Genomic DNA, 13,846 nt, shown 5'->3' with positions numbered 1-13,846 from the left:
ACCTTCTTAACTACCTTGATTTGGGCTAAAGCCTCCAAATGGAGAATACCTGGAGCCCCACATTTCTATATTTAGTGTCCACAGCTGTATCATACATATGGGATGTGCTGGGGTGCTGTGATTGATTGGATTATTGGCCTCAATTCTCAGCTCCTATTTGTAGTCATGCTGTTTGCTGTTACCACAGTTGCTTTCACTAAGAGTGGAATATATTTTACTGGACTTTGGTTTTGGACTCATGTAACTTACTTTGATCAACTGGATCAGAGAGAAACTTGAAATGTGTTTGCACAATGAGGTTGCCTTGAATATTTCTGCCATTACTATGGGAAGAACAAGCCCTGGCTAGGTCACTGATTCCAGAGCACCCTTTGGTCCCAAGATGTAGGACACATAGAGCAAAAACAGCTGACCTGCAAACTCATGAATGAGAACAAATGCTTATTATTGTGTGCCGTTGAAATCATGTGCTTGTTACACAGCATCACTGTGATAATAGTTGACTGATACAAATTGGTACCCAAAGTGAAGTGTGATAGCAATAAAAACCAAAAATATGTTGCATTAGCTCCAGGACCAAGTGGTGAGTAAACAGTGAGTGAAGTGTGATAAGGGGCTTGAAAAAAGATCCTCAGGATTATGTGTGGGTCCAAACTCTTGGTGAAACTGTCATCTACAGTAATTTGAGGAGAACAGATAGATTTGGGAAAGACAGTTTTCAGGCAAAATGTTGAAAGCAAGAGCTGACTCCTTTTAGCTGCTTTTGATAAGCACAAGAAAGAGAGGAATTCACAAAAGAAATGGCCAATCTGTAGAGAGTATTTAAATAGAGAAGTCCCAGAACTTGCTGAGCTGGAAAATAAGTCTGTTAACTGCAATTTCTCCAGCCAGTAAATCATTCTCAAATTAAGATACAGCCTGGGGATAAAGATCAAACTAAGGTTAAGATACTGGTTAAGATACATAATGGGAACCAAACCAAATTCAGGGTGTGGTTATAACACCTTTTATTAACACTCTCCAGGTACCACTAGTACCATCAGGTCAAAAGAACACCCAGAAAGCTTAAGGAAATGGTCTCGAAGAAGTCTACTATACCTAAAGAAGGCATAATTAAGTCAAGAGGGCGTGGCATGATTCAGACCTAATTGTGGCTGTGGCTTTGGCACATGGAGTACATAGAAAATCTATACTGTGGGCTGGGGTTGTGGCTCAGTGGTAGAGCACTTGCTTAGCACCTGTGAGGCACTGGGTTCCATCCTTAGCCAAAAAAAAAAAAAGAATAAAATAAACATATATATATATATATATATATATATATATATATATATATATATATATATATATATATATGAATGACTGAATTTACTTAAAAAAAAGAAAGAAAACACATAGTGTTTGAGATAGGTGCATGGATAACACTGATCAGCTTAGGTTAAAGGAACTGAGATGTGAAAAAAACATTTAGCTCCCGATTTCAGGTACGAAACAGGATATGGAAGGTGTTCAGCTGCCCAAAGAGCATATTTTCCATTATAGGAGATATTCTAGGAATAAACCCTATCCCACAGTATTTGCCTGACAATTTGTTGAGAATTACTTCTGACTTGCCATGAAGCAGTGAACAGGAGTATGAACTATAGTTAGACTGTCCCTGTTTTACCAAAGTATGTTGTGCCTGCGGGAGGGCTGGGCTATGAGAAGATGACTTGGTTTTTTAGATAATAGGTCAACTGATCAAGAGGAGCCACATCCAGACCTGACAAAGGTCATGAGGTCTTGATGCCATGATTGGATGAAACTCTGGGGGGGTTGTGGATAGTGTTTTCTGTGTGGGAGGGTGTGAATAACTGTGGCCAAGAGAGTGGACTATAGCAGATTGAATTATTATTTTTATTTTGTATTTTTGGGTACTGGGGATTGAACAAAGGAGGAGCACTTGACCACTGAGCCACATCTCCACCCCTAGTTTGTATTTTATTTAGAGACAGGGTCTCGCTGAGTTGCTTAGCACCTTGCTTTTGCTAGGCTGGCTTTGAACTCGCGATCTTCCCACCTCAGCCTCCCAAGTCACTGGGATTATAGGCTTGCACCACCATGCCTGGCCAGATTGAATTATTGACCCTGGTTCTTTACCCCTGTCTGTATCCACATCCTTTGCCATGTAAGTACAGTCTTACACAAGGCTGAGAGGGTACTTCATCCTTTGACTTTGAGCTCAGTCATACGACTTGCTTAGCCAATAGGATGTCAGCACATGTCAGACAAGTCAGGGCCTTGAATATTCTTGTGCAGCTGGTTAGGCTTGCTTTCTTGCCATCTTCTACCACTATAAGAACATGCCCTGGCTAGGCCACTGATCCCAGGAGGACTCTTTGGTCCCAGGAGGAGAATGGGAGATGTGGAACACAGCTGTCCTAGCTGACAAACTTGCAAGCAAGAAGTTAATGTCATTGTGTTGTACTGACTTTGTGATTGTTTGTTATGCAGCATTATTGAGGCAAAAGCTGACCAATAGAGGGGCCTAAACAGTTATGGGACATGTAGCCTATCATGTACCTTCAGTCCATTCAAGAGTAACTGGGGTTTGAGGGAACTGGTGAGTGAAGGCTTATTTTCAGGGAACTTCTGGGGATGCTGTTTGTCCTTTCAGGCTAACATTATGTTTAGAGAACTTCTCAGGTATGTGAGAATGTGGGGAATGTGATTCTTTACCAGAGGCTCTCATGGGACTGCAGCAGAGTGCCTGGGAGAGTCTGATGGGGCTTCCTTAGATTTGGAGGCCATAGAACCATGGTCTCAGCTCTGGCTTGGAGACCCCTAAAGAGAGGCTGGCAGGGCTACCCCTGTTAGCAGGTCTAGAAGGAAGGCGATAGCAGACCAGTCCATACTTCAATGTTCCACAGGGACAGGGCCCTCATCCTCACTTGGTTAAGTGATCATGAAGGGAGACAGTAGGATTGGAATTGTTGTCAGAGGATTCTGCCCCAGATGCCTGGCTAGCAGGCCAGGGTCCCTAGCAAAATGGCTGAATGGAACCGGGCATGGTGGCACACACACCTGTAAACCCAGTGATTCAGGAGGCTGAGGCAGAGTATTGCAAGTTCAAAGCCCACCTCAACAACTTAGTGAGACCCTGAACAACTTAATAAGATCCTGTCTCAAAAAATAAAAAGGGCTGGGGGTGTGGCTCAGTGGTAAAGTGCCCCTGGGTCCAATCCTCAGTACCAATAAATAAATAAATAAAATAAAAAAGCTGAGTGGGGAGGTGGGGACCAGAGAGAGAAGCTGAGGGAAAATAAGAAGGGGCGGAGTGAAGGGCATTGCCCGCGTCAGGAAAGAAGACCCAAGGAAGGCCCATCAGGCCATGGGTCAGCACCTGACATTCAGAGAGTCCCAGCACCACACAACACCTGCCCCATCTGCCTTTCCTTCCCATTCCACATGGAGGAACCAGAAATAAGCACTGGTGAACAAGGCAGAGAGAAGACACTGACCACCATCCAGCTCTCCACTGGGGGCTTCCCAGCCCATGACTGGCCCTAGCCACAGGTAGCTGGCATTTGAGTTGGACGAAGCTGAAGTTGTAAAATTGGATCAGAAAGGACTCCTAGTAACTGAAAAGGAGACTGATCTTTAAGTTCTTAAAGTGACCAGAAGAGCTCAGGGATTTGCTCCAGGTATCACCCAGGGACAGGGCAGGAAGACCCGAAAGGGTTTAAAGGGCAATAGTCAGGGCAAGTTGTTTCTTGCTGTGCCCCCTACAGAGATCAGCTCATTTAATCAGTAAATTGGCTACCTGTGTGTAGAATATCTGTGGGATTCAAGTTCATTAACTGACATCAGACACTGGCTGAGCCCATGAAACGGCCATCTCTTCTACAACAATCCATCCCCAGTTGCCCTGATTGTCAGGGAGCAAGTCTGACTAAGATCCAGTAACCAGGGCCACACTTGTCGCACTCCTACCACAGAGTGTTTAGATAGAGCCTCCTGGCTCCTACATGATAGGAGGGTGACAGTGAGCTTTAGCTCCCCAAGAGCTCTCTGGGGGTCTGGCTTATATCCCCAATTTATAGATGGGGAAACTAAGGCTCAGGGAGGAGAACTGCCTACCTAGAATAAGCTCAAATCTCTCTCTTCTCTCTACTAAACCAGAAATGTTGCTGTGTTTTCTTGGTCTTGACTTTTCTATTACTGCATGGCTTGCTCGGTCACACAGTGTTCCTTCTTCCTCCTATCACACAAGGGTTATCTTCAGAGGAGTCAGAACAAGAATCAGGAAGAGTGGCTTCTCCCTGATTGTGTGAGAGACCTGAAACTCCCTATGAGAAGGCTCCACACACATCTGCCCTCTCTGCAGGTCCTACTCTCCCAAAGATTTGCTTCTTTAATTAATCCCAACAGCAGGCCCACTTCAGTTAGCCTGCCTACCAGCATCAGGCTGCTGGAAGCCAGGAAGCCACCAAGGCCAGGAGTCTAAGCACCCCCGACCCCACCCAGTCTGCTTCTGCCACCCTTCCTTTGAGCTCCAGTTCACCAATCCGTCGGAAGCACAGGGCAAGGCCTTCTGCCTTCACTCCCAACCATGCTTCCCCGGGTGGCCAGCCCACTGTGGCTTCCTCCCACGCAGTCCCCCAGACTGGCCCACCAGGCGTGGTTCCTCTCGAAAAAACAAAATACAACACCCCCCATCACCGCCATACTCACTTGGAAGCGTGCGGCTGTTGCTGAGGCTGCCTGTGCTGGGCGGAGGGGAGAGGGACTGAAGGGAGACACTGTCCTCCTCCTGCGAGCAGCCTGCCTGGATGGCCCGCAGGTAGCTGTGGCTGCGGGAGCGGAAGTAGCTGGGCAGGGGCAAGTCTAGAGCCTCCGCCGCTGCCGATTCGGCTTCGCTACAGGCTGATTCGCAGGCTGCCTCGTACTGGTCACTCAGCTCTGCTTCCCGTACCTGTCCAGGCAAAGGCAGGCGTCAGTCCAGCTTTGCTCGTTATGGGGGAAGGGATGCTTGCTGGTCGTTCAGCTGCAGGGCTGGACAGTTGGTGGGCCTCACACAGCCCACCCACCCTCCCACCTCACTCCCAGCCCTTAAGAGATGAACAGCTCCTCTCACCTCTGTGGTCCTCAATTTCCCTGTGCCTACAGCGAGGAGAAAGTGGGACTATTGGAGGATGTTAACTAGATTCTAGCTTGCTAGCATGTCCGTATTGATCAGCCAGTTTAAGTTTATATCAATTCAGGGTGAAAGAAGTCTATCATCAATTAGTAATGTCCACCTTGGATATTGGCATGGGATCAGCAGTAGGTGTGCTGGATATTTACCATTTTGTCGTTGGATTTATTCATTTTACAAGGGGGTGAAATGCCAAAAGCAAACCCAAACGAAAATGAGGGGCAGTGAAGGGAAGACATTTTTCAGGGGCACCAGGGAGGAAGGAGCAGAAGCAACCCTCCAAATATAATTTAGGGAAAGTTACTCTAGCCCCAGAATACAGAATGGATGCTGGGGAGGGTGTCTGGAATGGAGGCAGAGGCCAGAAACGAAGCTGATGCAATAGCCCGGGGAGTAAAGATAAGTCTGGAATGAGGTGGTAGCAGTGAGGATTGATTAGTGACGTCTGCCAGGGACAGTATTGAGAGTGAAGGTGGGTATGCTGTTTGCCATCTCACATCTAGTTCAATCTCATCAGATGGGTCCATTTCCTCCAGATCATGGTCATCTAGGACCCTGCACATCTGACCCTTGGGGCACGAGCATAGAGGGCTCTCATACATGCACTCTCTGAGGGTTCTAGAATGGTTTTCTGACTCAGGACACGTGTCTCAGGATATGTTGGTAAGTGGGGACCACAATATAAATTGGGGAGTCAGTTGGCCAAACATAAACACTAGGTGGAGACCCTGAGGGGAGCCTAGGGCTCCAGGAGGAGAGAATTCCAGCTGATGGAGCATTATGTGGAGGAAAGGATGGATCTCATCAATGGAGTAGCTGAGTAGCTGTGTGACCTCAGGCCATCGTTGTGCACTCTGGGTCAGTCCTTCCTTATTACCTGCGTGCAACAGAACTGTCTGGGCTGGGCACTAGTCTGAGTGTGCATCAGGTAAACCAACTAAGTGGATCCTCAACCAATTTGGAAGGTATTTGCAAAGGTCTAAATTTGTGCTGTCTAATATAACTAACTACATGTGGCTATTTAGGTTTATTTATTTAGAATCATATAAAGTTCCATAGTCATACTAGTGACATTTTCTCACTTGCTCAAAAGCCACATGTGACTAGTGACCAGTGGCTACCTTAGACACGCATGGATTGTAGAACATTTTCCATCACTGCAGACAGTTCTACTGAACAGAGCTGCTAAAATAGACCACACGGCATGTAAAATTCACTTGGAGGGGGTATTAAAGCAACTGTGTTTATTCACCGAAGCTGCAAACTGAGGTATTTTGGGAGACCTTTGTGAATGCCAAGGGCAAGGAGACCTTGCTTTGGGATTACACCATAACGGCACAGCTCTGGAACCAGACCGCCAGGGTTTCAATCCTGGGTCCATTGTTTCCTTGCAATTTGAACACAGGCAAGTCACTTAAATCATTCTGTGCCTCAGTTTTAATTTATAAAATGGGGTTAATTCTAGTGTCAAGATCCAATGAACTAACTGGTGCTTAGAACAGAGTCTGGGAGAGTAAGCACCTGGCCACTTGTACCTGTAAACACAGGCAGCTACATAGGCTGTGTGCAAGGATTTACAAATGTTGGTTAAGATGCTCCCAAGTGCTGGGCATGGGGGTGCACGCCTGTAATCCCAGCAGCTTGGGAGGCTGAGGCAGGAGGATGGCAAGTTCAAAGCCAGCCTCAGCAACTTAGTGAGGCCCTAAGCAACTCAGTGAGCCTCTGTCTCTAAGTAAAATACAAAATAAGGGCTGGGGATGTGGCTCAGTGGTTAAGTACCCCTGGAATCAATCTCCCAAACAAACAAACAAACAAAAAAGATGTTCCCAAGCTGGGGTGCAGGGAGGGAGACCAGCTAGTTAGTGCTGCTGGCCTGTGTGTGCTGGGGACTGTCCTAGGGGCTTTATATGCTAACACATCACATTCTTACCACAAACCTATTGCAGTTAGGGGGATATAGAGGTCACCTGGCCCACTGTGGGCACCCTGAAGACTCTCTGGAATAATATGTTCAAAAGGAACACATAGCTTCTATGACATGGGGAGAGGGACACATAGGCATCTACAGTGGGAATCCGGAGATGGTCTGGTCCTGGCTTTGCTCTGTGTGATATGTGCCCTTGGACAAGTCCCTTGTCCACTCTTGGCTATAATGAAGGGTTGAGCTCAGAGCAGTTTTCCTGCCCCACTTTCTGGATTTGGGATTAGTAGGGAAAGAGGGCCTCTTCCAGGGTCAGGATAAGTGTTCATGGGAGGGGGACCCTCTGGGCAGCCAGGCAGTGCCATGACTGTGCTGCCTCTGCCAACTTTTGTAAAGTTGAAAAGTCTTTTCATTCACTTCAACACCCTCAAATCCTTCAAGGTTCTGCTGGGGCTCTGGAGAAGAGGACAGTCAGGGAATCTGGGAGCAGGGACCTGGCAGCCCCCTATCCAAACAAAACAGTCTCCCCAGGCTTAGGGGGAGGGGAGGAGAGGAGGGAGGGAGGGAGGAGAGGAGGGAGGGAGGGAGGGAGGGAGAGAGGAGGGAGGGAGGGAGGGAGGGAGTCAGAGGACTGTTAGGGAATACTTCCTATTGTCCTGAAATTATTTCTTATCCAATAGGACCTAGCTCGCTCTCGCTCTCTCTCTCTCTTCTGCCTCTCTCTCTCTCTCTGAGAAGAGGAAACTAAGGCACAGAGGAATGAAGCAACCAGTGGTGAGTGGAGGGTCAGTATACCCATGTGAGTCTCAATTCCATCTGCATTGGAGGGGCTTTCCTGTCATGGTTCTACCCAGGTTGGTGCTAGGCCCATTCAGACACAGACCTAAGGCCTAGCCCTGGACTTTGGATTTGGATGCATGAGAATAGTGAATATACTGACCTGTTGCTCATGGCCAAACAACTGGGGGATCAGGGAGGCCTGTCCAAAAATCTGCAGGAAAGAGAGGGTGAGGGTTATGGGAGGGCCAGGGTGGGGGCTGGGCTGGGTGATTCAGGTTCAGGTGCCAGGGAACTTAAGGTTAGCTGATCTAACCTCCTCCCCAGAATGGCTGGGGCCCAGATGCTAGGCGATATCACTTGGCTTCCTCTAGGGATGGGAGGCTCATTCCTGGGGCTGGACATTACTGAGGACTTGTGATCTGCTATTTATAAGTCCTTTTCTTGGTCTAGCCCCTGGGACCATGGATACTTTGCTGCCTTTCCCCCTGAGCAGGCAGCCCACCTTGATATGCAGATTAGGGATGGCACCCAGAGCTGTCTCCTCCCCAGGCTGGAACATCTCTGACTCTGGGGCTACATATGCAGCTCGGGTGGTTAAACCTTCTAGATATGAGGGCTTGGGGAGGGGAGGAGGACCCTGGACTAGGAGAGAGCCAGGATTGGGCAAGGAGCGATGGGTGAGATCTGCCTGAGTCCCCAGCCTGGCCCATTCCTTGAGACTTTCTTTGTAGTTAAAAGGAAAAGGTGTTCCAGGTGCTGGGGACAGGTGAGGGACGGAGACACAGAGAGACATATGGAGATCGATACACACTTGAGAGAGTTGGAGGACAATGTGAAGGAGGGAGATAAGACAGAAAAACAGAGGGGCCCAGAGAAACAGAAGGCCCAGGAAGGAGACAACACGATATGGGAGAGTCAGGGAGGGACGTGCCTGTTCTGTAAACACCTACTGAGCATGTGTCAGGTGTGAGGGACGCGGCGGGGGGACAGGACAACATGGTCCCTGCCTATAGGAAGATCCCAGTTTTAAGAACTGACCAGACAGTAAGTGAATAAACTAATATAATTCCTGTACTGAGAGCCTATGGCAGGGCACAGAAACAGCCTGGGGGTGGGGGAAGCTACTGTGGTGACCCAGGAAGGCCTCCTGAGGAAGTGACATTTAATCTGAGAGCCAGCTGTGCAAAGATTTTGAGGGCAGAACACTCCCTGGCAAGAGAAGAGTGACCTGAGTAGGAAGAGGTGTGGCCCTGGTGTGCAAGGAGCAGAGGGGAGGCGAGCCCAGCTGGAGCAGGATGAGACAGGGCCTGGGAGGGAGGCAGGGCCTGGGTCTTAGAGAGGCTCCCAGGTCCAAGGGATGACCCCGGCTTTCCCTTGGGGTGATGTGGGAGCCCTGGGAGGGCTTGAAGCTGCTCCTGACTGCTAAGAACACTTGGAAGGGTCAGTCTGAAGGCCAGGAAAGTTGTGCAGAAGGGACTTGTTGGGGCCTGGATGAAAGTGTTAGGGGCAGAGTGCTGGGGGCTGCGGTGCTCCACCCCTTCCCACGTCCAAATTCAGACTGGTGTTTGGAGAGTTGGGGGAAGGGTTTGGCCAGGCCAAGAATAATGGAGTGGTGGGGGTCCCCAAGCCTGCCTTTCTCTCGCTTTCCTTCCTCCATTTCTTTCTTTTTTGTGGTGCTGGGCATAGGAGGCTAGCGCTTTACCACCAAGCTCCAAGCCAGGCTCTCGAGCCTTCTAAGGGGTCCCCTGGCCCTGGCTCTGGCCCCATACCCGAGGGGCCAAGGCCTGTTCCCTCCTAGAGAGGAGGCTGCCTGCGCTGCTGCCCACACGCCTGTCCTCTCTGGGCTCATCTCCCTGTCCACGGCACGCAGGGAGCCCTCAGCCTCGGCTGTCTCCCTTCGCAAGCACTAAAGTATCGTGCACATGGCAGGGACTGGGTCCCTGCTCAGCTTTCCCTCCTCCTAGCTGTGTGACCTCACCTCTCGGAACCTCAGTTTCCTCATTTGGGCAATGGGGTTGTGGACAAAAAGGCCATCTTTGGGGTGGCTGGGAGGGTTCAAGGAACTGACAGTTGAGAATGCTGCAGGCAGGTGAAAAGTGCAGCAGTGTATTTCTCCCCATCAATGGCAGAGCTGGCTGGGCCCTGGATGTCAAGCTTCCCACTGAGCAGGGGGGCTCAGGGTTGAGAAGTAACTTGCCCAAGGTCACACAGCAAGATGATAATAGTAAGCATAAAGAGAGCCATGCTTTGCTGAACATATTAAGTTTTTCATCCTATTTATTCCTCACAACACTGAAACAGGAATTACCCTCCTCTTGTCCTAAATCAAGAAACAGGCACAGGGAGGGGAGGGGACTTGACCTGGTTTCCTACCATCAGTGACAAGAATGGGACTTGAACCCAAACCTTTCGTTTTCTACCCCATGGCTCTGAACCCAGTAGGAGCTGATAGGGCCAGAGCCCCTACTGGCAGCAGTTTTAGGTGTCCTCCCTGGATCCCCAGCTCAGGAGATGTGTATCAGACCCTGTGACAATGCTCTCCAGCCACAGGACAGTCAGTGGAGCAGAGAGACATACAGAGGTGGCTTCAGGAACAAAGGCCAAACAGAAGCACAGTGTAGACATCCGGGGATCAGATGGGAAGGGCTGGGCCTGGACGACTATCCTCCTGGGCAGGAGCTGGGGCTCTCCCAAGCCCACTGAGCTTCCAGCCACCTCACCTGGCTGATACAGCTGGAGTCATTGAGGCTGTCACTGATGGGGTTGTAGTCCTCTTCCCAGCTTGGACACTTGGAAGGCAGCAGCATGTCCACTGAATCCAGGCGGTCCAGACTCCTGGGCAAGGGGTAGGGGAGGATAGGAGGTCAGCCCACCCATTGTTCAGCCTGGGAAAGTGAGGTCAGAGGGTAAAAGACTGGCCAAGATCATTCAGTGACTGAGGGAAAAATGGAAGTCCCTGCCAGCCTGGGAGGGTAGGGGGTGATGAACAAGGGGAGAGCTCCCAGCTTTTGGGGACCTTATCTGTTTACCTGTAGTGAGCAGGTGACCCTCACCTGTCATGACCGCTCCTGCCACTAGGTGGCAGCACAAGCTTATATTTGACTTTTAAGGGAGGACGCTAGCTCAGCCTGGCCCAGCTCAGCCTGGCCCAATTCCACCACTCCCCTTCTTGCTCCCTCTAACCTGGGGCAACTAAAGAGACTGAAGAGTGTTTTAGACCCACAGCATTGACCGGGCCTGCCTGAAGGATCTAGTTCCACTGTGATGACCTGGTGGCTTCTTCCAGGTCCCAGAGGACTCATCACTAATCCCTATGGCTTCAGCTCTTCAGTCTTCTTCACATCTACCTAACCCCAGGCCTCCACCAACACTTTCTCTACAGGGAAAACATCCAAACATCCGAAGGTTCAGACTACTGACCCAGAGGGGGCTTGGACTGGAACCGAGCTTTCTTCACTGGGTGAACCTGGACGAGTCACCACCCCTTGCTTAAGTCTCAGCTTCCTCACAAATAAAATGGGGACGACACTGCCTGCCTGTTGTGGTGAGGTGTGTATCACGTGCTCTGGGGTAGGCGCAGTGGCCAGCAAGTCAAATGCTAATAGAGAGCAGCCGTTACTGTTACTGGTTTCCTCTTACTCAAGGCCTATGCCCTGGTCCTGCCTGCCTCTTCCACCTTAATGTTCACTGGTCACTCATAGAATGGCAGGTTCTCAGGACTAGAAAGGGCCTCAGGGTCATTCTGCTCAGCCCCTCACTTAAACACTGGAAAACTGAGGCTCAGAGATGGCTGCAACCTGGAGACCATTTCCTGCCTTCTGCCCCAGTCAGATTCCTGACTCCTCTGAGTACACTGCCCACTTCCTGTCTCACTGACCCCTGCCTGAGCTATTCCCTTCCCTCAGGCCCAGGCTACCTCCTCCAACAAGCCTTGGCTCAGGCCCCAGGAGTTGAAGACCAGAATAAGCTTGTTTCCTCTAATTCTCCCAAGTCTCCAGTGGTGGAGTTCCAGGCAGAGTGTTGGGACATGCAGAGGCTGGCTATGTCTCTTTGACTCTGTTTTCGCTCCCCTCCCCAATTCTGGAGCCCAGCACAGAGAGGGTCCTTCTCTGGGCAGGGCTGGGACATATGATGGGCTCACTAAGGAAGGGCTGGGGTGCCCAAGCTGAAGAAAGGATCCTCTGGGGCAGTCCCCTGTGGGGTGGAACTTACCTGGGGATGTGGCTCCTGTGGCAGAGTTTACCTGGACCGTTCATCCCAGCGAGGTTCTCATTATGGGCGGGGTCTACCAAAGGATGAGGCTCACCTGTGGTCAGGGCTTAACTGTGGGTGGGACTCATGGATGGTTCATGGTGGGGATCTTCCGGGATAACTTATCAGATGAGTGCAGGAGCAGCCTAAGTATGTGGATCTTATAGGAGCAGTTGCCTGGATCTGAGGTGGAGGGGCAGGATTCACTGTGGGCTGGGCTCTCCTGGAGTGGCCCAGGAGAGGGAGGCGAGGCTCCGGGGGCGGGGCATACCTGCAGAGGCTCACCTAGGGGCTTGTCTGCACCTGCTGAGAGAGGCCTTCCCCGGGTGAGAGCTCGCGGCACGAGGGTCGCACCTGAAGGGGCGGGGCTAGCACGTGGGCGGGGCTCCCGTTACGAGGGTGGTCCTTTTAGAGCGCAGGACTCGAGAGGGCAGGGCTCGCCTGTGGGCGGGACCCCAGGGGGCGGGGCGGCACGGTCACCTGCGTGGGTTGCTCTGCTCTCCCAGTGACTGCTGCGTGGCCCTCAGGTAGCTCTGGCGCCGCGCTGCGGTCTTGGGTGAAGGCTTGGGGCTGCCGCCAGACTCGTCGCTGTCCTCGTCACCCATGGCCTTGATGTAGCTGCCGCTGCGCATGCGCCGGCACGGGATGGGACCCTCGGCGGTGGCATCCGCCTCGCGGGGGGATAGCAGCGCGGTGCTCCACTCTCCACCTCCGCCGGGCACCTGGGGATATCGGGGGTTAGGACTCTGCAGGAGTGCGGGGGACAGCTAGGCCCCGGGCTCATCACCTGGAAAATGGGTCACGAAGGATTGTTCCCCACCTCGGGGAGTTGGGTCTTCTTATGCTGCTTTACTGTCGTTGAAACCACAGCGTCAGATCAGAGCCTTGGGCCCGGAGGGATTTCTGGGTTCAAGAACTGCTTCTGTCCCAGCTTTACTGTATGCCCTTGAACGAGTCTTGAACCCCTCTATGGATCCTAGCTGGGTTTGCCCCAGCAAAACTACTCCAAGGCCCTGGGGTCCCAGTGGCCTCTACAGCAGTCACTACCTCCCATCATTTCGTTATGTCATCCCAGGGGATGGCCTGTGATCCCACTGCATGGATGACACCAGGCCTGAGGGAGGGAAGTCGCTAGCAGAGAGGCTTCCAGACCCAAAAGCACAGCTTGACCCTAGAATGGGGGTCAGGGGTCCCTGGCACATCAGCATGGGGGTGGGGACCCAGAGTCAACATTCGTTGCCTCACAGATGGGGAAACTGAGGTATGGAGAACAGAATGTTTGCCTGGAAGTGGCAGCCATATGGCAAGCTGGAAAAAGGGCTGTTTACCATCTGAGCCCAGGGGCTGCACCCAGGGAACAGGGCCAGGATAGAGGCAAGTGAGGCCACAGCTTGAGGGCAGGCTGGTCTCCAGAGGTTATGGTGGAGGTAACAGCTGAGGGGACCTCTTGCCCTTCTGAGGGCAGGCTCTGCTGGCTGCTCTGGGGCAATGCACACAGTGTAACTCTCCTGTCACTTACACTGTTACGTACACACAGGGGACTTGATATGCACATCTCAGCGCTTCCATGCTGCAGAACTCAGAGCTGGGGCTTTGTTGTGTCCACATATCTCAACACACACAGAGCAGGCATACCATCCTCTCTAGGCTCCTAGTAAGTGCCCCCAGCACACCATACACTCCTCAGTGACACACACCGGCAGCTGGTTCATTCAGTGCAC

The 13,846-nt window shown here is 51.2% G+C and overlaps 1 protein-coding gene across 4 annotated transcripts in view; it reads right to left on the bottom strand.

Moving 5' to 3' along the window:
- Window positions 1–13,846, bottom strand: part of Dlgap4 (DLG associated protein 4) — a 124,533-nt gene that overhangs the window by 60,587 nt on the left and 50,100 nt on the right. For 3 of the 4 annotated variants that reach the window (XM_058575400.1, XM_058575402.1, XM_058575399.1), the window contains exons 5-8: window positions 12,606–12,847; window positions 10,595–10,709; window positions 8,035–8,085; window positions 4,711–4,951 (exon numbers count right to left, since the gene is read on the bottom strand). In XM_058575400.1, the coding sequence (XP_058431383.1) occupies window positions 4,711–4,951; window positions 8,035–8,085; window positions 10,595–10,709; window positions 12,606–12,847 (649 nt within the window). The remainder of the gene's footprint in view (window positions 1–4,710; window positions 4,952–8,034; window positions 8,086–10,594; window positions 10,710–12,605; window positions 12,848–13,846) is intronic. The other variant, XM_058575401.1, reaches the window with a different exon arrangement.

This window comes from Marmota monax, unplaced genomic scaffold (assembly GCF_021218885.2).
Source record: "Marmota monax isolate L192 unplaced genomic scaffold, Marmota_monax_Labrador192_F-V1.1 WCK01_AAM20220418_F8-fsc00014, whole genome shotgun sequence".
Lineage (NCBI taxonomy): Eukaryota > Metazoa > Chordata > Mammalia > Rodentia > Sciuridae > Marmota > Marmota monax.
Note: the sequence above shows the minus strand (reverse complement) of the source record. Positions and strands in the feature narration are given on the sequence as shown.